The sequence below is a fragment of the Choloepus didactylus genome, chromosome 4, assembly GCF_015220235.1.
Source record: "Choloepus didactylus isolate mChoDid1 chromosome 4, mChoDid1.pri, whole genome shotgun sequence".
Taxonomy (NCBI): domain Eukaryota; kingdom Metazoa; phylum Chordata; class Mammalia; order Pilosa; family Megalonychidae; genus Choloepus; species Choloepus didactylus.
In genome coordinates, this window is record NC_051310.1 from 20,790,771 (window position 1) to 20,814,235 (window position 23,465).

At 38.9% G+C, this 23,465-nt stretch overlaps 1 protein-coding gene across 3 annotated transcripts in view; it reads left to right on the plus strand.

The window, feature by feature from the left end:
- GALC (galactosylceramidase) overlaps positions 1-23,465 on the plus strand; it is a 73,659-nt gene continuing 50,194 nt past the window's right edge. Inside the window, exons 1-7 of one of the 3 annotated variants that reach the window (XM_037832136.1) lie at positions 1-240; positions 5,844-5,912; positions 6,163-6,226; positions 7,752-7,865; positions 9,694-9,833; positions 11,705-11,743; positions 13,845-13,975. In XM_037832136.1, the coding sequence (XP_037688064.1) occupies positions 61-240; positions 5,844-5,912; positions 6,163-6,226; positions 7,752-7,865; positions 9,694-9,833; positions 11,705-11,743; positions 13,845-13,975 (737 nt within the window). In that variant the 5' untranslated portion in view covers positions 1-60. The remainder of the gene's footprint in view (positions 241-5,843; positions 5,913-6,162; positions 6,227-7,751; positions 7,866-9,693; positions 9,834-11,704; positions 11,744-13,844; positions 13,976-23,465) is intronic. The other 2 variants (XM_037832134.1, XM_037832135.1) reach the window with 2 other exon arrangements.

A 23,465-nucleotide genomic window follows, 5' to 3' on the forward strand; every position in this document is an offset into this window, starting at 1 on the left:
ATCTCTCATGACGGCGGCTGGACGCGCCCCCATGGACACCGGAGTCATGTGACCGACACAATGGCTGTGAGCCTAATCAAGGCTTCCCGGCAACGCCGAAAGAAAGCGATGGTGGCCCCGCGCGCCGCGGTGCCCTTGCTGTTGTGCGCGATGCTGGCGCCGGGAGGCACGTATGTGCTCGACGACTCCGGCGGGCTGGGCCGCGAGTTCGACGGCATTGGCGCAGTCAGCGGCGGCGGGGTGAGCGGCGAGCCGCGCGGATGCGCGGTGGGCTCCGGGGGTCCGCTCCGTCCGGTCCCGCTCCAGAAGTTCCAGCGGCGCAGCCCCTTTTTGATGCTCTCCTCCTGTGGTCTGTCTCTAGGGGCGGCGCCCCTGGGGGACTGGGGCCGGCGCTTGCTTGTTAAAGATGAATCTGTAGAGGCAGTTAGGTTTGAACAAATGAGGTTCCAGAGGTCCAGCGAGTGACAGAGCTAGAGAGTGACAAGACCAGGGCTTCGCCCCTCTGCCTGGCCTCCGGGGCTTGGGTTTTCCTTGCCGGGGAGACGGCACTTGGGGAGGGTCCCTCCAAAAGTTGTCAGGGAACCAGGGGTCGTCTGTCTGCGGAAGGAGACGCCGCAGTGGATATTTGGACTGTGCTTCTTCAGCTTTAGCGGGAGGGTGGGTGTGGGAATCGGAAACCCTGGGCCACTAGTGCAGAGGGGCATTGGGCTCCTTCAGAGGGGCCAGTGCTGAGTAAGGGTTTTGTCACACAACAGGTGCCTCAGGGTCCTGTTAAGAAGGTAAGAGGCCTGAAACTGTCTAGGGTTATAAATATATATAATTCTTATTGCAAGCTACACTAGGGTCATCTGGTATCATCACCTAGGACTGTTTACTGTTGTGGAGGATATATTGCCCTATAGAGCGTGAGGGCCTAGTATGGTCAATTGCCCCCTGGGAGGACCCGTGTCTCTGTGCCTCATCGGTGGCTATTTTTGCGTTCCGGGGAGGTGGGAAACATTGGATCAAAGGCCAAAACACTGGCTCTTCACTTTTAGGGTGCATTAGCATCACCTGGTGTGATTGTTAAAATGTCTCTCCTCCCGCCCCTCCCTGCAAATTCTGACTGTAGTTCAGGAGTGGGGCCTGAGAATCTGTATTCCAGCACACATACACCAGTTGACTCTGATAGTAAGAACTGAGAAACTTTACTGATTCTAGGATCTCAGCAGCAGAGATAGGGGTTGTTGTCGTTGTTTTAGTTAAATAAACTGTAAAGTTTAGAGTAGTTTAGATTTACAGAAAAGTTGCAAAGACAGGACAGAGAGTTCCTGTATATCCCACAGCCGGTTTCCCCTGTTATTAACATCCCATACATAGAATGGAACATTTGCCACAACCAGTATTGGTGTATTATTATAAACTAAAGTCCCTACACCATTCAGATTTCCTAAGTTTTTACCTAAGTGCCCTTTTTCTGTTCCGGATCCCATTCTGGATACCACATTACATTTCATCTTCAGGTTTCCTTAGGCCTCTCTTGGTGTAGTTTGATGGGATGAGTTCTTTTTATGTGGGCATTCTGTAGGATTTACTCAAAAGGAGATGTGAGTGCAATTCTAGCTTTATGCAAAATTGTGAATGGGCCCAGTTGGTCATTTCCTTAGTCCCTGGTCTTGCCAACAGGTGGTCTCAAGGCCTGGAAGCTTTTTTTTTTCACTAGCATGAGTGTTTTAGCTCCTAACAAAATTTACTTTCCATCTGTGCCATGCTCTTGGTGACCCTTGCTTTGTCTTTGTTTGGTCCTCTTACCTTTTTATTCATTAGGTCTTGGGGTTTATGGTGGCAGACCTTTGGGAGAGAGACTGATTTTTGTACACCAGATCACATTTAGGGCTTGCTAAAAAAGGAAGTCTTTGGTTATATTAAGTTTATAATTTAAATAAAAATTATGAAAATGAGAAGATTGCTTAATAATTCAGAATAGGAGACTACTGATAGCCAACAAGTATTGGCTGTGGTGCATTACTCAGAAGCTCAATAAATTACTGATGGAATGAAAATTATTGCAATACTATATATTTTCCCACCACTTTAAACTTCTTTGTGGAGTCCCTTGTACCTACCACAGTTTGTGGCAAAAAGTGTTTGAAATGCTTTCATTTAATCTTCATACCATGTAGAGAAGGCTATATGGTACGTGCGGTGGTTGAGAACATGGATGGACTCAAGCAGACTGCCAGGTTTCCAGTCTGGGACCCACCCCTCATTGTATGGCCTTGGATAGGTTATTTAACCTCTCTGTGATTCAGCTCCTTAACTGGGGATTGGATGAAACTTGCCTGGTAAGGGCAGTGTGCAGATCAAGTGTAAAGTGTTTAGGATGGTGTCTGGTAGATAATTAATGTTGGTTAATATCATTGAGTTTCAGAGATTAGAAAGAAGGAGGTTATCCTAAGGCCTTTGAACAAAGAGAGGTTGTTTCCAAGGCTTCTTCCTGGGTTTGTAACCAACTCTAGCCTTTATTCAGGCAATGTGGTTAGTCATCTGGTAAATTGTTGTTGCCTAATGGTATATTTCAAGATTGGGCTATACTGCCCTTAATTGACTTTGTTTTTGTATTGTGTGTGAACTGCAGACTTGCAATAGCATGATGATATAATGTGTTTGCCTAAAACTGGCACTCACTTTGTTAAGGATAGGAGGGCATACAGGGCAAAATATCCTGGAAATGGCAAAATACACAGTTCTAAGGGCATAATACAGGGCGGGTAAGCATTGTTTACTTAGGGTCAAGGATATGTTAATGTGCATATACAGTGTTAATTCACTTAAAGAGTGACTACTTTTTTTTTAAAGGTTTTATTATTTTCTTTAATTCATTTTATTGAGATATATTCACGTAACATGCAGTCATACAAAACAAAGCATACATTCAGTTGTTTACAGTACCATTATATAGTTGTGCATTCATCACCATTAATTTTTGACATTTTCATTACTACACACACAAAAATAATAAGAATAAAAATCAAAGTAAAAAAGAACACTGGGTGCCTTTTTTTTTCCTTCCCCCATTTATCTACTCATTCATCCATAAACTAGACAAAGGGGAGTGTGGTCCATATGGCTTTCCCAATTGCATTGTCACCCCTCATAAGCTACATTTTTATACAATCGTCTTTAAGAGTCATGGGTTCTGGGCTGTAGTTTGATAGTTTCAGGCGTTTACTGCTAGCTGTTCCAATTCATTAGAACCTGAAAAGGGTTGTCTGTATTGTGCATAAGAGTGCCCACCAGAGTGACCTCTCGGCTCCTTTTGGAATCTCTCTGCCACTGAAGCTTATTTCATTTCCTTTCACATCCCTCTTTTGGTCAAGAAGATGTTCTCCATCCCACGATGCTGGGTCTAGATTCCTCCCCGGGAGTCATATTCCACGTTGCCAGGGAGATTCACTCCCCTGGTGTCAGATCCCACTTCGGGGTGAGGGCAGTGATTTCACCTTCCAAGTTGGCTTAGCTAGAGAGAGAGGGCCACATCTGAGCAACAAAGAGGCATTCGGGAGGAGGCTATTAGGCACAATTATAGGGAGGCCTAGCCTCTCCTTTGCAGCAACAGTCTTCCCAAGGGCAAGAAGAGTGACTACTTTTAATATTGTGAGCCTCTGCTAGGCTGTAAGCTTTTTGAGAACAATGACTATATGGACATCTTAACTCTCTTACAACAGCTGAGTGAGTAAGGTCACACAGCCTGCCCGTGATGACATAGCTTGTAAACAACAATGGAATCTCATTCAAACCTCCTGTAGTATGAGAAGGTTGCTTAATAATTCAGAGTAGGAGACTCCTGCTTTCCAACAAGTTTTAGTGTCCCTAGGTGTAGTGCATTACTCAGAAGCTCAATAAATTACTGACTGAATGAAAATTATTGCAATATTATGTATTTTCCCACCACTTTAAACTTCTTTGTGGAGTCCCTTGTACCTACCACAGTTTGTGGCATTATGGTGTCTGTTCTAGTGCAATAAAAGATAAAAGCTGTTAAATTCTTATTAAATAAAAGAGTAAATGAGTATGAACTAAAATAAGACACAGCCCTTGTCCTCAAGGAACTTAGAGGTGAGACAGCTGAGTAAAGGAGTGATTATGGCCCTGAGTTAGAAGTTTTCTGGTAGAGAAATGGACCTGACTTCAAGGGAGCACCGAGGGGAGGCCCCTATATCAGATCGATGGGAGGAGTAGAAGGTGTCTTTCCTGGAACAGGTGATGTTTGAATTGAAAGCTACAGGATGAATTAGAGCTGGCCAAGGAGAATGTGGGGGCATTCCACGCAGAAGGAGGAGAAAAGATAGTTTGACATATCTAGGTGTGAGTGTAGGAGGTGAAGTATCTGAGTTAGGACCAAAATAATTAAGGGATTTATGTATAAAACTGAGCAATTTGAACTTTATCCAAAAGCCATTGGGGGAATGGAAGCCTTAGCATTTTTGAACAGTGTTTTCATGACTAGATTTATGTTTTGGGTAGATTAATTTGGTATTAGTGTGGAGAGTTAGAAGACAGTGAGGCATATGGGAGGCTCTGATACCACTTAGGCTTTTCTAATAAGTGAGGAGGGTCTGGTTTAAGGCAGTGGGGTGAAGAGGAGGGGATGGATTTGAAAGATACTATATAGGTCTTGGTGATGGCAGATTGATGAGAAGTTTTGTGAAATAGTGACCCCAAGTTTATGGTTTAGATGTTGTTCTTTACTAAAATGGCGAATGCAGGAGAAGGAGCAGATTTAGGAAAAGATGCTGTGTTTGGTTTGTGATGTGTTGGGCTTCAGGTGGCTAGAAAGCAGCTTCATGGCCCTGTGGCTCAGTTGCAGGTGCTAGAGAAGCTTTGGGTGTGAGGGTGATAGAGATGGGTACCACCGGTGTCAGTGGTAGCATGTATGAGGGTATGTAAAAGAAAGTTGAGTCCCATAAAAGTGTAGTACTTTATACCTGCCATATACCTGGGAAGGTGGTGGTGGTTTGAACATGGTACTCTCTGGCTTCCACACCTAGGGGTGTTTCACTTTTCCCTGCTGAAAACATACCTCTCTTCTTCCCCTTGCTTATATTGCTCCCCAAAGGATAGATTATTGGTTAATTATTGATTTGGTGGTTTCTTTTCTCAAGTAGTCATTAGTCATGGTCTAGATATGATCAAGTATTGGTCCCTGCACTTTCTACTTATGTCTTTCCATCCATTCTCTGCCAGTCTTGTGTGAGGTTTTCTTAGTACAGCCGGGCCTGGGGATTATTGTGTGGTCATTCCTGATAGGAACAGATAACACTTACAAATCTCTAAAAAGGATGTGAAGAGTAGTACTTCCTTTTAGCATTCCTGTTTGTAATGTTTTCCTACAAGATGTTGAGGGGGAAAGTTAAATGAGATCATGCCTCCCATCCCAGCCCCCAGACATTGTTGCTGACAAATGGTCTTAAGATAGTAAACCTAAGTTTCATTTCTTCTAATAACCACTCTTTGAGTCAGGATCTTCAAGATGGGTTTGTAATCATGTGGTTCATCAAAAGCCTCAGCAAGTTTGCCTTCCAGCTAACCTTCATCCCAGCAGAAGAGAAACTTGCTTGTTGCTCAGAATCTTCTTTTAGCTATTGGACATCAACAGGCCTGCTTGCCCAATGATGGGGCAACACAGAGGCATGCAAGCAAGCAGCCTGGAAAGTGACTGTCCACCCTGCTCAACCTTTCTCAAGAGTAGCCAAAATATGGGCATGTCAAGTGGCACCTGTGAGCACTACGAGAAAATATTTGGGGTTGGATTTATTTTATTCTTACTTTTGAAACCTTTTTTTTTTTTTTTTAATTTTTAGGCAACCTCCCGACTTCTAGTAAATTATCCAGAGCCATATCGTTCTCAAATACTGGATTATCTCTTTAAGGTAATGAAAAAATTATCATTTAATGATATCTGTGATATTTTAAAAATGGTATGGTGAATTTCATCCGTAGAATTTATCAGCTTCACAATTCTAATGAAAAAAATTGGCAGATTGCTTTTGGAAGAAGCTGCTAGTTGAAGTTTTGCTTTGGCTTTTTCATCCGTTAAACCAAAGGCAGTAATTTTGCCTGGAAGCGCTTTGTCCTTTATACAATGAAGCACGGTGTTAATGCTGTTTCTTCTTTCCCCAGCCACACTTTGGTGCCTCTTTGCAGATTCTAAAAGTTGAAATAGGTGGTGATGGGCAGACAACAGGTAGGACTATTTGGAGCATGGATCTGCCCCCTGCCCCCAACATTTCAATCTATACCTAAGCTTATAGATTGTGATTTCAGAATATAAATAATACCACCACTTCTGATATTGATTGTTGCTTAGGAGTTTGTTTCTTATTGCTAATTTTTAACTCTTTAATTATTTTTAAAATTTATATCAAAGTATGAATTTTCTATAGATTGCTTATTTAGATTTAGTTTAGTAAATTCACAGTTTCTTAAAACTATATACACTAGTCAGAGTTTAGGGAGCAGTTTGGAATTTAATTGAGAAATTAAGAAAAGAAAGATTTAAATTTTATATAAAACATGTAAGGTGTTATTAACATCAAATAAAATATATGGTTACAAAGTAATTATTTCAGGTAGATGGCTTTTTTTTTTGTCTTTAAAACAAAATTATTTTTAAACACCAAATCTCTAGTCTTCATTTGTCACGCTTTTGATTGGCTTTTTCTTGTACATATTATCAATTAATAGTTGCTAGGTCTCTGACTTCCAGTAGGAAGAAAAAAGAATTTAATTTCTTACTGATTATATGTAGTTTATTATTTATAGATCAGAATCCACTGTAGTGAACTCTAGAGTATTGTTCGCACATTTGTGTCCCTGCTAGTGACTTGGAAGTAATTCTTTGCTAAATAGATATATCTGTGTGGTGGTATTAGTGTTTAATCTGTGTTGAAAGAAAAAAAAAAGGAAATCAAAACCAAAAGAATACCCCCATAGCAAACACTTTCCCCAAGCTACTGTAAGAAGATGTATTTTATTGTCAATATCTTTTAGGCTGTATTGTTGATGACTGGCTAGCGTCATTTGCTGAAGCTACATTAGAGATAGAGATACAAAAGCAGGCAGTTCTTGTCAAGTCTGATGTGAGGCCTGACTTAGCAAGGGCACTGTTTGCGGAATGTGATGACACATGAGGACTTTGCTGTGTCCTCCTTGACACAATATAGAGTTTAGTATAGAATTTTTGCTGTAGGGGAATGTGTACTCATTCCTTTTTTCTCAAAACTCTATATATTTTTTTTTTTTTTTTGCTATAACAGGGCATGTTATAGGCTCAAGGCCTATATTAGGTTTGAGAATTGGGGCTCAGGAACTCCTGGATTCACAGCCAGGATAAAGAAGCTGAAGTTGAGGGGATGTAGACTTAAAGTTGGACCTGGGAACTTGAAAACTCCAGAGAGATGACATGTCCAGAAGAATGTAGTTCTAGGAATTTTAAATTAGATGATAACCATTCTCTGAACAATGCTTATAATATAGTAAGTTGCGGCTTTTATGTCAGATCTTTAAGATGCTTAGGATAATTTTAAAAAGTGAATTACTATTCTTTGATCATCCATCCTCAGGTTATATAAGATTATTCTTATTTGCCCAACCTCAGGATTGGAAATGAAGTACTCCTTCTGTGAAATGTGCGTGTGTGTATGTGTGAGTGTCTCTCAGAAGTACCACTGACAGATGGATCCCTGCCTCTTGTGCTCTCGCCCTTTCAGATGGCACGGAGCCCTCCCACATGCACTATGAGCTAGACGAGGATTATTTCCGAGGATACGAGTGGTGGTTAATGAAGGAAGCTAAGAAGAGGAACCCAAATATTACCCTCATGGGTAAGAAGTGAAGCTTGCAATGCTTCTGCCCTCTCGTTTCTGGGCTATTAATAGTGAAACACTAAAGAGGTTGTTAAAACCACAAGGATGCTACCAGCATCAAAGCATGTGCCAAGCATGAGCCTTTCTTTGCTGTAATATATTATGTCTGATCTTAACGGTAGCTCTGCAGCTACTGTTTGCATTTTATAGAAGAGGAATGGAGGCTTAGAGAGGTTAAGCTACTGACCTAAGGTCATAGACAATTAGTTAATGCCAAAATCAGGTTTAGAGCCTAATTCCATTCCATTTTTTTTTCTGTGACTCTAGAATTTCCTCAACAAAATCTCTTATAAAAATGTGTAAAAGGGCAATACAGTTTACAAAATTGTATATTACATGCAGTAGTAGACCCAATTTCTAGAAGTACATACAGATGTGTTTTTTTTAAAACCTCAACAATGTGCTGGTTACTGTCCCAGGCACTGGGGATATTGAAAAAAGCCCCAGATCCCTCTGCTGTGGAGCTTAGGTCTTAGTGCAGTCGTTGGACGGTTGCTCAGAGGGGACTGGACTCATTTCCCAGTTCTGTAGCAGTGAATATGAAGTCTGTGAATTATTTCAGACATCCGCAGTGGTAGAATACTTTGATTGTTTCAAATGAATTTGATGTTTTGAAACAGTCCTGCTTTCAGTGAAAGTATTGATGGGTTTTAAAGACTTGATTTCAAGCTATTTTAAAAATGATTTTCAGCAATCAAATTGAAGGAAAAGAATAATTTGTTTCTAAATTAAAAAATTGAAGAATATGTTCTTTCTAAATGGACTTTGCAAGACATTCCAGGAATGTTTGAGCAGTAAAAAAGCATTCTTGAATTAGCACAGCCCTCCCCTTGTGCTACTTTCAAGGTCAGCTCTCATTTAAATGTAGAAAGTCTGGCAGGCTGACCCCTGTCCTAACAAAGGCTTAACACATGGGGGGCCCTCAGAATGTATCTGACATCTCATTGTTTCAAAATGTTCCATTTTGAACATGTAGCATTCTTATGTTAGATACTCTTATGCATTCCTCCTGAATGTGGAAAATAAATAAGCATTTTGTATTTTGATTTTGATTTTTTTCAGTGATGAACTAACTAGATTGGTAATATATTCAATGGTTAAGGAATGTAAATGTTCAGTTCAGGTTAATATATTAATAACAGAATTAGGATTTAGAAGCCTAAGGAGTTCTTTCCCACTCTTCTTATTTTTTTACTTAAAAATAATAGAGTTATTGAAAAATCTGGACTTATTTGTGGACTCATTTGATCTATATCATTTAACAAAGGTATATTTCCTTATTGAGTCATTGGCATTTATAGTAAAGAAAAACTAGTTTTGCTAAATTTGATTACCTGACTAATTAATATTTTAAATAGCCTTAAAACTGTAAGATGTGCTGGTGAAAGAGGGATTCATATTACATTTACCTCATAGGAGTAGTTAAGCATAAGACTTCTAGAACTCTTTCATTTGACCTCTGAGGCCAGAAATTGACTATTGGACATTTCCAAAAGGGGGAGGGAATATTAAGTTAAATTGAGTATCCCATGTCTTTTTGAGGGAGGTGCTTGTTTTTGTTGATGTTTGTTTGTGTTTCTTTTCCTTGAAAGAGCATTTGGAATTATGGGAACTGACCCTAGGGGTGAATAAGGAATTACAGCATCCAAAGATTGGAAAGTTTGCGTGTAGTGTATAATCTCTCCTTTAGTCAGATCTATCATTGTTTTTATTGGGTTTGGTTTGTTAACAGTGCAGCAATGTGGTTTTATCGGCTTCATCTCTGCCTCTCACCTTCTCTCTGCAGGGTTGCCCTGGTCATTCCCGGGCTGGCTGGGGAAAGGTTACAACTGGCCTTATGTCAACCTGCGGCTGACTGCCTACTATATTATCAGCTGGATTATGGGTGCCAAGCAGTATCATAATCTGGACATTGATTATATTGGGGTTAGTAATAAATTTAAAATATGATTAAGTTTGGGACATTTATTTGTAATTTTTTAAAAGTAATTTGATTCGATGACACTTTGTTGACTAACTAGTTTGTGTCATGAGACTAATTCCTTCTATTGGTGTTTGACAATGCAAATTAAACTGCAGGTCATCTTTTATTCCTCTGCTTTGCCCATCCAAATTCCTCCCACCCTTGAAAACTGTACTGAAAGTGTATGCCTTGTCTGAACTGTTTTTTTTTTTTAATTGCTTTTTTTTTTCCTACCACCCCACCTCAAACCCTTTTACAAAGCTTTCCCTAGTTTCTCTAGCTGTTACAACAATACTGTGTTTACATTCAGTTTAATAATTAATCTCATTTTGCCCTAGGAGTCTTCTATTGTCCTAAACCAGGGGTTGGCAACTTTTTCTTAAAGAACCAAAGGGTAAATATTCTAGGTTTTGTGGGTCTAGAGGCAAAATTGAGGACATTGGGTAGGTATGTAGATAGTTATATAACTAAACTATTTAAAATGTAACCATTTAAAATTGTAAAAACACTTTTAGCTCCCAGGTCCTAAAAGTAAAGGTGGTGGGCCAAATTTGATCTACAGGCTGCAATCTGCCTTCCTCTGTCCTAAACTGTTATTTTGTGTCTTTTAATGATTAAAAAGTATAAAACATGATTTATTGTCCCTCCAGCTGGTCTGTTGACAGGCTGGAGGTTTGCCTCAGAAGGCATTGTACCCCCTGGAGCTTTACGCAAAGACATAAACACTTGTTGGTTAATGCACCATTTGTCACGACTGATTTAAGACGTTTTCATGCAATGAACAAGCAGTTATTGAGCTCCTACTGTGTTCTAGGGATACCAAGATAAATAAGCTCTTGAGAGGTTCAGTGAGAGAGGGGGGCACTGGAACAGAGAAACTGCATTGTCTCAGGGTGACAAAGGTCACGGATATGAACCAAGAGTGTGAGAAGCCAGAGGCAAGAATCTACTCATTTTTGTAATCTTTTTCCAAATTATAACTGAAATTTAGTTTGTATTTGAGAACTTTCTTAAATGTCAGGGAATTTTTAACCCACAGTGAAACTGAATGCAGGTTTGGATCTAACAACTTTCTATTAAGGTAAAGTCACATTTAGAAAATGTTTCTGGTAAATAATGGGTGATTCACATCTCTTCCAGACTCTTGATAATCACATGCTATGATGAGGGACTTTTCATATAAAAAAACTCTTTCCCATTTCACTGAAGTAGAAAGATACCTTGTAGTTATAGCATCTAGACTCTAGATTCATCTGTGCTATTAATAGTTTTCTCAGCTGTAGAGTGAAAGTCATGTAAATTCCCTTTTATCTCTAAAACTCCATGCTTGGTGATGGCAAACCTGAGAGATTTGTGCTTGTCCCTTATATCCATCCTCATTAAAAGTTTGCTTTTGTTATCTAGCACATTGCTGTGATTCTCTGTGTGTGCTTAAAAAAATTACTTCTATATAGTGTGCTTATTAATACTTGATTTTCAGTTGTGCTTATTATTACAAGAGTCTCCGTGTTAGTCTTCCAGTGCCTAGTATGGTGCCTGGCACACAGCACTCTGCCAGGATTTCTTGGAAATCTGTGGAACAAATTACTTTTTGAAAAATGCCCACCAAATAGTTTAAGATTTTTAAAAATAATATTTTAATTTTAAAAAGTTACTGTCTTATAAATATCTATAAATTTTATGATGAGAGATTCCATAAAGTGAGAAAAACGGCTTATCAGATAATATGAAAGTTATGAAAGTTGGTGGGCAAAGTGGTATGTTAATACTAATATCTACCTTTTGAAATGTAAAAACTTTCAATTCAGACTTTTTAAACTTTTTTTTTTTGTAGATTTGGAATGAGAGGACATTTGACGTCAATTACATCAAGGTCTGTAAAACTTAAAAAGTCTTTTAATCTTTAAATTATTAGTGAATACTTCCTTTATAGTTCCACAGAAATTAGTAGGAACACCATATTTTTTTTTTTGTAGCATAATTATTTATTTTTTGTTGACATAAAATTCAAGCAAATTTCTTAATATTTTGGATATTCCTGATATTATAGCATGTGACATTCCTTGGAAGCCCTGAATTGCCTTTGTCTGAAGAGTTGTGTTGAATTTCTGTATTTTGAAATTCATTATTTGTGAAGTTATGATAATCATTACAGAAGGAATTTTATCATTTTAGGTTTAGGACTTCAAGAAATGTAGCTTTTTTTTTTCATTTTCTTCTGTCAAAATTTATAATATGTAGTCCCATTCTTGTTTTTCTTTGGGATACCTTTTATAATGGAGTGTATTATATAATTCTATTTGTGATTAGTATACAGGTTGCAACTACCATTCGCAAAGCCTGTTATTTATGAGCCACTTTTCCGAAATATTTGTCTCCTTTAATTCCTATCCTGTCCCCTATGAGCTAACTGTTATTATTGGCATTTTTCAGGAAAGGAAAAACTGAGATTAATAACCCCTTCTGTCACTGGAAAATACAATGCAGTTTTATTTTTCAGGTGGAAATGTCCTCTAGTTTTATTTTTCAGTTCTATTTGTCTTGTTTTATGTATCTTTTTCCCAAGAAATTTAATTTTTGATTTGCTTAAGCTTCAGTTTTTTTTTAACTTCCTTAAATTGAGCATCTTATGTTTTTAAGCAGATAATATTCAGGTAAATTTCATTCATTCACTCATTCAACAAGAATTTGCTGAGCATCTAATTTGTCTTGTATTGTACAGATACTCAGATAAAAACTAATGTTTCTGCCCAAAAAGAGTTTGCATGTGAGGGTTATAAAGCCAGATACGGGTAACTAAAACATTGTGTCTAACAGAATAATGCGCATGTGGGGTTCTCAGAGAGAACATCTCTGCCTGGGTAGATTAGGGAAGCCTCTTGGAGGAGGTGACATGTAGTTGGAGTCTTCAAGAAGGGTGGCTAGGAACTCCCCAAGTTGCTAAGGCCAGGGCATGGCTCTTCCTGAGAGATAAAGGGATTTGGGGAAGGGCAAGTGGTGAATGATGGATTGGACAGGGGAGGAAAAGTGGGACACTGAGCCCAGTCAGGAGGCTAATGAGTTCATGGGAGGAATGGCATATTTTATCTAATTCACAGTTGTTGGGGAGGAGAGGGCTTTGAGAGGAGGAACTTGTTGCAGTCAGACCCCAGAAACTCCAGGTATATTTTGGTGTGTACTTGTGCACTGATTTTCCAATATACCCTGTTAGTTTTCGTGTTCTGGTAGGGGTGTTTACCACCTAAGTGTCCTTATGGGGCCAGTATAGTGTTAAGTATCACAGCAGACACTCAGTATGTGCTTTGTTGATTTCCTCCCCTTTAGAATTGAACTTTTAATTTTTGTGGGTGAGTAGTCCTCCAGAAATATTTTTTTTTTGACTCTCTGGTTTTTAAGTGTGAAAAACTTGGGGGTAAGAAGGGACTATTTCTTATTTCAACTTCTAGTGTGATACCAAAAGATTAAGAACTGCACTATGTTTAATAATGGCAGAATATTTACAGACATTGGAACATACTCAACCTAAAATGTTAGGTTAAAACACTTTACTAAAGGGTATGTTTAATATGATTCCAATTTTATTATTGTATTTGTATGGAAAGAGGAGGAATGCATACTAAAATAATAGTAGTTATTTCTGGGTGGTACAATTATGATTATTTCAGTCTTTTTATTCCTCAAATTTTCTATGGTTAACACATAATTTTAAAATCCAGGGAGAAACACCTCTAAAACATTTTATTCCTTGTTTTTTGTTTCGTTTTGTGTTTTTCTTTTTACATTACCACGAAGTCCGTTACCTTGATGGTAATGCTTTTATTTTTCACAGGAGGCACATTTCTATTGAGAAATAATATTGAAACTATCATCCTACATGCTGAGTTTTAAAAATACTTTAGCTATCTAGGTCATGATTCAGCAGTTAAAAACTCATTTGCAGCCTTTCCTATGTGCTCTGTTTCTCTCTCAAAAAGCTGTTAAGAGAAATGCTGAACTTTGAAGGTTTCCAGCGAGTGAAAATCATAGTGAGTGATAATCTCTGGGAGCCCATTTCTGCTTCTGTGCTGCTTGACCCCGAGCTCTTGAAGGTGATTGATGTTATAGGGTAAGGAATGTTTTAATTTGAAATCTAGCCATTCCTGTTTGCTTGCTCTATGTATTGACTGTGCTTTTGTTTTTGCTTTCCTCTCCCCATCTGATTATATTTTCAGAAGGCAGGTTTCTTCTGTTTACTTAATTAAGGCATGTGTAGCAGACAGTTCATTCCCTTTTCTTTGGACTGCATGTATTTTTGGAGCCTTCTTTGGCAATGAAATGCATTAGTTAAGTTTTAACAAATTGTTTAAATGTTTAGAGTCTAATAAAATGGGGCTTTGTTTAAGGGGCAGAGTTGAATTTACTTTTAGGTATTATTGGACAATATCTTGAAATTAGTTCCTAACTCAAACTTCCTGATGTAGGGAGTTCTCAGCATGAATGCATAAAGAAATGGTATGGTAAAAGTTTGGAGACCCTATGTCCATGTTCACTCTGGCATCAATTGCAGATTTGGGAGTCCCCAAGACCACCCTTAAGTTCTTTAATTCTCTAGATTGATTCTTAGAACTCACTGAAAGCTGTTTTTCTCGTGGTTTTAGTCTATTACAGCAAAAGGTTACAGATTACAGCTGGCCAAGGGAAGAGATGCTTAGGGCAGATTCCAGGAGAGTTCCAAACATGAAGCTTCCAGTTGTCCTCTCTCAGGAGATTTGTACAGATAACATCTTTCTCCCAGCAGCTGTGTGTGACAACATGCACAGAGTATTGCCAACCAGGGAAATTCACTTGAGCCTTGAGGTGTAAGGTTTTTCTTGGGGTTGGTTATCTAGACATGATTGATTGCCCATGTGGCTGATCTTATTCTGTAGTCCCTCCACAGGTCTAGCTGATACTGAGAGCCCAAAGCCCATAAACCTTATTGTTAGCGTAGACTGTTTGGTGTGGTCCAAGGCCCTCAGGTAAATAAAGACACTCTTATAACGCAGGACATTCCGAGGTCTTAGAAAGCTACCTCCCAGGAGCTGAGGCAAGGGCCAGACCTCTCTTTGGGCAAGGTTAATCCATTACTGCACAGTTACGATCAGTGACAGTCTGAGTTTGTCAGGCTGCCATGACAGGTACTGTACCAAGGGTGGGCTTAAACAACAAGCATTTCAAAGTTTCAGAGGCTAGAAGTCCAAAATCAAGGTGTCGACAGGACCATGCTTTCTCCCTGAAGTTAGTAGCATTCTGGTGCTGACCTGGTTGGGGTTCCTTGGCTTGCATCTCTGCCTCCCATCACCTGGCAATCTCCTTGTGTCTTCTCTTCTGGTTTCTGCTGAATTCTGGCTTTTGGCTCCTGTTTATAAGGTTTTCAGGAATACAGATTAAGATAAGGTTTTCAGGAATACAGATTAAAATCTATCCTGATTCAGGTGACCACACCTTAACTAATAATAACATCTTTTAAAGGTCCTATTTGCAAATCGGTCTGAATGCACAGGAACACAGGTTAAGATGAAGAACATGCCTTTTTTGGGGGTACATAATTCAAGCTGCCATAGTGACCTTAGTAGTTTCTCCTTAGCAGTAGAGCTTTGACAGTCTTCCTTATTCTAATTCTGCTTTTTTGTCTCCTGGATCTTGACGTCACTGTACTCCAACAGTATTTTTTTTTAAGTGACTTTCAGTTTTATTCATCATGATGGTGTGTATAACCATTTTAAAGATAGAATAAATGGAGCTTGTTTTTTATTCACTCCAAAGACTTTGCTTGATCTATATGCTTTTTTAAAAACTTTTTATTATGAAGAATTTTGAACATAATAGAAAAGCTGTCAGAATAATATAATAAATTTCCATGTTCCCGTCACTCACCTTTAGTAATTATCAACTCATGGCCAATTCTCCATCCCATGCTTATCCACTCCTTTCTCCTTCTTCCCCATATTATTTTGAAGGAAATTTCATGCATCCTGCTATTTCATTCATAAAAATTTTACCGTTTCTCTAAAAGATAAGGACTCTTTTACCATTATCACACCCTAGAAAACCAAAATATTGTCTTGATATTATCAAATATCCATTATCATTGTTATTTTACAGTTTCTTTTATTAAATTGAATCCAAGTAAAGTCCATATTTGTAATTGATTTTTATTTCCTTTAAGGTCCTTCTAATCTTTAAGTTCCTGCACCCCTTTTATTTTTTAATAAGTGTGCCAGTTTGAATGTATTGTGTCCCCCAAACGCCATTATCTTTGATGTAGTCTTGTGGGGCAGATGTTTTGGTGCTGATTAGATTTGCTTGGAATGTGCCCCACCCAGCTGTGGGTGATGACTCTGATGAGATATTCCCATGGAGGCATGGCCCCACCCATTCAGGGTGGGCCTTGATCAGTGGAGTCATATAAATGAGCTGACTCAAAGAGAAGGAACTCAGTGCAGCTGTGAGTGACATTTTGAAGAGGAGCAAGCTTGCTAGAGAGGAATGTCCTGGGAGAAAGCCATTTTGAAACCAGAACTTTGGAGCAGACGCCAGCCACGTGCCTTCCCAGCTAACAGAGGTTTTCCAGACGCCATTTGCCATCCTCCAGTGAAGGCACCTGATTACTGATGTGTTACCTTGGACACTTTATGGCCTTAAGACTGTAACTGTATAGCCAAATAAACCCCCTTTTTATAAAAGCCAATCCATCTCTGGTGTTTTGCATTCTGCAGCATTGGCAAACTAGAATAGATTTTGGTACCAGGAGTGGGGTGCTTTTGCTGCTGAGTTTGCAAATACCAAACATGTTGGAACGGCTTTTCAAATGGATAAGGGGAAGATTCTGGAAGAATTGTGGGGAGCTTGATAGAAAAGGCCAAAACTGCTTTAAAGAGACTGTTTATGGAAATATGGACTCTAAAGATACTTCTGATGAGGACTTGAGCAGAAATGATGAATGTATTGTTGCAAACTGGAAGAAAGGCAATCCTTGTTTTAAAGTGGCAGAGAATTTGGCAAAATTGAGTCCTGGTGTCAGATGGAAGGAAGAATTTGAAAGTGACAACCTGGAATACTTAGCTGAGGAGATCTCCAGACTACATGTGGAGGATGTACCCTGGCTGCTTCTTGCAGCTTATAGTAAAATGCAAGCAGAGAAAGATAAACTTAGAACTGAACTCTTGGGTTCAAAGGAACCAGAAGCTGATGGCTTGGAAAATTACGAGCTTCCAGGGGATGGAATCACAGAAGCTATAGCCCAACATGAGGATGTAACCAAACATGGAACCCAGCCGCCATTTCAGTACAAGCCAAGATTGGAGATGGAATTATCCAGAAAGGATTTGTGTAAAGTCCTATTGTCTGATGGCTTCATGCAAAGCCAACAGAATTTTTGCGAGATCTTTACAGACAGCCATTGCCAGTCTGGACTGGAGAAGACAGACAAGGAACAAACTGAAGGAAAAATTTCTTCAAAGACAGAGCCATGGAGGTTGAGGTCTGGAGTCAAGAAGTCTCGGGCTGGGAGAGCGAAGCAGCCCACATGCATGGAAAGGGTGAGTTTGCCCTGGAGGTTGAGGGTGGGCCTTCCACCTCGATGCTCAGGAAATGTCCTGCCACCCCAAGCCCCAAAGAGGGTGGAGCACATTCCCAGGGAATTGGGGAGAGCCTGGCTGCCACCACACTGTTCTGAAGGGGTTGAGCATGTGCCCTGGAGATGGAAAGGAATCCGGGAGCTGCCCCGATATTTGAGGAGGGTGGGGCTGAGAAGGTGGTCTCCCCATTGTGTGGATATGTTGGAGCACTCACCCAAGTGTTTGGAGAGGAAAGGGCTGCCACAAAGGCCCTTAGGAAGGGTTAGACTCCTGCTCTCCCAAGCCCCAAGGATGCAACATTGTTCTGTAAATGACTCTCAGACTTTGAAATCTAATGGAGTTTGTCCTGCAGGTTTTAGAAACTGTTTTGGTCCTGTTAACCCTGTTTTCCTTACTGTTTCTCCTTATGGCAATGGGAATGTTTATCCTATGAATGTCCCTCCTTTGTATATTGGAAGCATATAACTTGTTCTAAGTCCACAGATCCAAAGCAAAAGGAGAATTATGCCTTAGGACGCACCACACCTGTAATTGATTTTGATAGGATCTTGTACTTAACTTTTGTTACTGAAATGATTTAAGTTTTGTGATATTGTGATGGAATGAATGTATTTTGTATTTGGAAAGATAATGTCATTTTGGGGTCCAGGGGTGGAATGTGCCAGTTTGAATGTATTGTGTCCCCCAAACGCCATTATCTTTGATGTAGTCTTGTGGGGCAGGTGTTTTGGTGCTGATTAGATTTGCTTGGAATGTGCCCCACCCAGCTGTGGGTGATGACTCTGATGAGATATTCCCATGGAGGCATGGCCCCACCCATTCAGGGTGGGCCTTGATCAGTGGAGTCATATAAATGAGCTGACTCAAAGAGAAGGAACTCAGTGCAGCTGTGAGTGACATTTTGAAGAGGAGCAAGCTTGCTAGAGAGGAACGTCCTGGGAGAAAGCCATTTTGAAACCAGAACTTTGGAGCAGAAGCCAGCCACGTGCCTTCCCAGCTAACAGAGGTTTTCCAGACACCATTTGCCATCCTCCAGTGAAGGTATCTGATTACTGATGTATTACCTTGGACACTTTATGGCCTTAAGACTGTAACTGTATAGCCAAATAAACCTCCTTTTATAAAAGCCAATGAATCTCTGGTGTTTTGCATTCCACAGCATTAGCAAACTAGAACAATAAGTTTATTGAAGAAACTTGTTTGTTTGCCCTGTAGAGTTTCTCACAGTCTGAAATTTGACTTTTTTGTTTTTTGTCAAAAAGAAGTAAGATATTTGTGCATTTATATTTGAGCATTTCATAAATTGAAATTAGGATGAAATTTTTGGCTGTATCTTTAAGACATTCATAAAATAGCTCAAAACTTGAGGGAAAACAAAATAATGTTGATCTCAGATGTATTAAGTTAGGAAAAAAATGAATTCTTATTTATTTAATCTGCTTATTGTTACGGCGAGTGTGCTGGATTGAATATATTATGTCCCCGGAAATGCCATATTATTTAATGCAGTCTTGTGGGGGCAGACTGATGAGTCTGTTGATTAGGGTGGAAATGTTTGATTAAATTATTTCCATGGAAATGTGGACCCTGCCCATTCAGGGTGGGTTTTGATTAGATCACTGAGTCCTTTAAAGAGAGCTCACACAGAGAGCAGAGAGGGGAAAAAACGTCCCAAGAGAAGCTGAGGGAGACATTTTGGAGATGGCTATTGAAAGCAGATGTTTGGAGACATTTGGAGATGATAGCCCAGAGTTTGCCCCAGAGAAACTAAGAGAACACCCCCAGCTTAGAGGGAAATGTCCTGGGAGAAAGCCATTTTGAAACCAGAACCCAGGAGCAAAGGATCAGCAGATGGCAGCCACATGCCTTCCCAGCTGACAGAGGTGTTTGGCCTTTCTTCAGTGAAGGTATCCTCTTGATGATGCCTTAGTTTGGACACTTTTATGGCCACAGAACTGTAAATTTGTAACCTAATAAATCCCCTTTATAAAAGCGAACCCATTTCTGGTATTTTGCTTAACGGCAGCATTAGCAAACTGGAAAAATGAGGCTCTACCTTTCTGGAAGGTATTATTTGGTCTCTATTTCTGGGATTGTTATGAGTTTAGACCTGTGTTGTCCAATATAATATTCAGTAGCCACATGTGACTACTGAGCACTTGAAATGTGACTAGTCTGAATTTAGATGTGCTATAAATGTAAAATACACACTGGAGTTAGAAAACAAGTCTGCTGGTGACAGGTCCTCTCTGGTGTTTGTTTACATGGTGTTCTGGTTTGCTAATGCTGCCGTCTGTTATGCAAAATACCAGAAATGGACTGGCTTTTATAAAGGGAGTTTATTCAATTACAAATGTATAAAAAAAGAACTTAAAATGTTACTTAATAGTTGTTTAATATGGATGACATGTTTAATTATAATATTTGGATGTATTGGGTTAAATCAAATATATTATAAAAACTAATTTCCCAATTTCCTTTTTTTTTTAATTGTGGCAAAATACACATTGCATAAAATTTACTGATAGTGACACTTTGTACCTTCACGATATTGCACAACTATTAACTCTGTCCAGTTCCAGAACATTTTCACCATGCCAAAATGAACTCCTGTACCCATCAAGCAGTCAGGTTTCATTTCCCCATTTCCCCAGCTCCAGCAGCCACTAATCTTACTTTCTATTTCTATGGATTTGCCAACTCTGAATATTTCATACCAATGGAGTCATCCAATATGTGGCTTTTTGTGTCTGCCTCTTTCACTTAGTGTGATGTTTTCAAGGTTCATCCATGTTATAGCATCCTTTTATGGCTAAATAATATTCCATTGTATAGATATACCACATTTTGTTTATCCATTCTTCTGTTTAAGGACGTTTGGGTTGTTTGATAAAATTTGTCAGTGACGCCATCTGGTCTTGAGATTTTTTTTTATTGGAAGGATTTTGATTACTGATTCCATCCCTTTACTAGTTAATGGTTTGTTGAGATCTTTTATTTCTTCTGCAGTCAGTGGAGGTAGTTTGTGAGTTTCTAGGAATTGTTCATTTCATCTAGGGTTATCTAAATTGTTGATGTACAGTTGTTCACAGTATCCTTTTATAGTCATTTTTATTTCAGTGGTAATAAATTTCAGTAGTAATGTCCCCCTTTTCATTTCTGATTTTAGTTATTTGTGTTCTCTTTCTTTTTTTGTCAGTGTAGCTTAAGGTTTGTCACTTTTATTGATCTTTTCAAATAACCAGCTTTTGGTTTTGTTGATTCTCTCTATTGTTTTTTTATTCTCCATTTCCTTTATCTCTACTCTAATCTTTATTTCCTTCCTTCTGCATGCTTTTTGGGTTTAGTTTGCTCTTCTTTTTGTAGTTCTTCTAGTTTTAAAATTATGTCTCGGATGTGAAATCTTTCTTCTTTTTTAATGTGAGCATTTAGAACTATAAATTTCCCTCTCAGCACTGCCTTTTTTGCATCCCATTATAAGTATGCTATAATTTCATTTTTATTCAACTCAAGCTAATTCCAGATTTCCCTTGTGAGTTCCTTTTTAACCCATTTGGTTAAGATTATGCTCCCTATTTCCACATTTTTGTGACTTTTCCACTTCTCCTTCTGTTACTGTTTTCTAGCTCCATTTCATTGTGGTCCAAGAATATACATTGTATGATTTTGGTATTTTTGCTTTTATTGAGACTTGTTTTGTGGCCTAAGACATGGTCTCTCTTGGAGAATGAACCATGGGCACTTGAGAAGAATGTGTATTCTGTTGCTGTTGGGTGAAGTGTTCTATAAGTGTCTGTAAAGTCTAGTCGGTTTAGAGTATTGTTCAGGTCTTCTGTTTCCTTATTGATTTTCTGTTTAGATGGTTTATCCATCATTGAAAGTGGTGTATTAACGTATCCTACTATTAATGTAGAACCATCTATTTTTCCCTTCAAATCTGTCAGTATATCTTTCATATATTTTGGGGCTCTCCTGGTAGGAGCATACATATTTATAATTGTTGCATCTTCTTGTTGAATTGACCCCCTTATCTGTATATAATGACTGTCTTTGCCCTGGAAACAGTTTTTGACTTAGGTCTGTTTTATCTGATTCAGTATAACTACCCCAGCTCCCTTTTGGTTACTACTTGTATAGTATATTTTTGTCCATCCTTTCACATTCAACCTACTTATGTCTTTGCATTTAAGGTGAGTGTTTTGTAAACAGCTTTGTTCTCCATTCTGCCAAACTCTGCCTTTTTACTGTAGAGTTTAATCCATTTGGGATAAGGCAGGATTTTCCAGTTTGCTAGACTTTCAAAATCTTTTATCTTTCTTTCCTCTCAATTCTTCCTTTAGTGTTTACTTTCTTTTATTTATTTGATTTTTTTGTATTGTACCACATTGAGTCCCTTCTCATTTCTTTCTGGTTATATTTTTCATATATTTTCCTTGTGGTTACCGTAGGATTAAAACTAAACATCCTTAGTCTATAAAAATTATGTGTGATTTGATAACAACTTGACTTCAATAGCATACACATACATTCTTCCTATACCCCATCATCCTGCTACTTTTTTTTGTATTTGTAGCAAATTATACCTTTATATATCTATGTCCAAAACCATAGACTTACTATTACGTTTTATGCATTTGCATTTTGACCTGTAGGAAGTCAGAAGTGGTGTTACATACCCAAAATACAGTACAATAGTACTGGCATTTATAATTTCCCAAATGACTACCTTTACCGGAGGTCTTTATTTCTTTATGCCACTTTGAACTGCTGTTCTTGTGTCCTTTCCTTTTATTCTGAAGAACTCCCTTTAGCCTTGTTTTTTTTTTTTTTTTTTTTTTTTAATCATCATTTTATTGAGATATATTCACATACCATGCAGTCATACAAAACAAATTGTACTTTCGATTGTTTACAGTACCATTACATAGTTGTACATTCATCACCTAAATCAATCCCTGACACCTTCATTAGCACACACACAAAAATAACAAGAATAATAATTAGAGTGAAAAAGAGCAATTGAAGTAAAAAAGAACACTGGGTACCTTTGTCTGTTTGTTTCCTTCCCCTACTTTTCTACACATCCATCCATAAACTAGACAAAGTGGAGTTTGGTCCTTATGGCATTCCCAATCCCACTGTCACCCCTCACAAGCTACACTTTTATACAACTGTCTTCGAGATTCATGGGCTCTGGGCCGCAGTTTAATAGTTTCAGGTATCCACCACCAGCTACCCCAATTCTTTAGAACCTAAAAAAGGTTGTCTAAAGTGTGCGTAAGAGTGCCCACCAGAGTGATCTCTTGGCTCGTTTTGGAATCTCTCTGCCACTGAAGCTTATTTCATTTCCTTTCACATCCCCCTTTTGGTCAAGAAGATGTTCTCCATCCCACAATGCCGGGTCTACATTCCTCCCCGGGAGTCATATTCCACGTTGCCAGGGAGATTCACTTCCCTGGGTGTCTGATCCCACGTAGGGGGGAGGGCAGTGATTTCACCTTTCAAGTTGGCTTAGCCAGAGAGAGAGGGCCACATCTGAGCAACAAAGAGGCATTCAGGAGGAGACTCTTAGGCACAAATACAGGGAGGCCTAGCCTCTCCTTTGCAGCAACCGTCTTCCCAAGGGTAAAACTTATGGTAGAGGGCTCAACCCATCAAACCACCAGTCCCCTATGTCTGTGGTCATGTTAGCAACCATGGAGGTGGGGTAGGCGAATACCCCTGCATTCTCCACAGGCTCCTCAAGGGGGCACTACAACTTTTTTTTTTTTTTTCCCTTGTTTGTCTTTTTTCTTTTTTTTTTTTTTTTTTTTAACTTTCCCTTCTTTTTTAAATCAACTGTATGAAAAAAAAAGTTAAAAAGAAAACAAACATACAATAAAAGAACATTTCAAAGAGACCATAACAAGGGAGTAAGAAAAAGACAACTAACCTAAGATAACTGCTTAACTTCCAACATGTTCCTACTTTACCACAAGAAAGTTACATAATATAGCA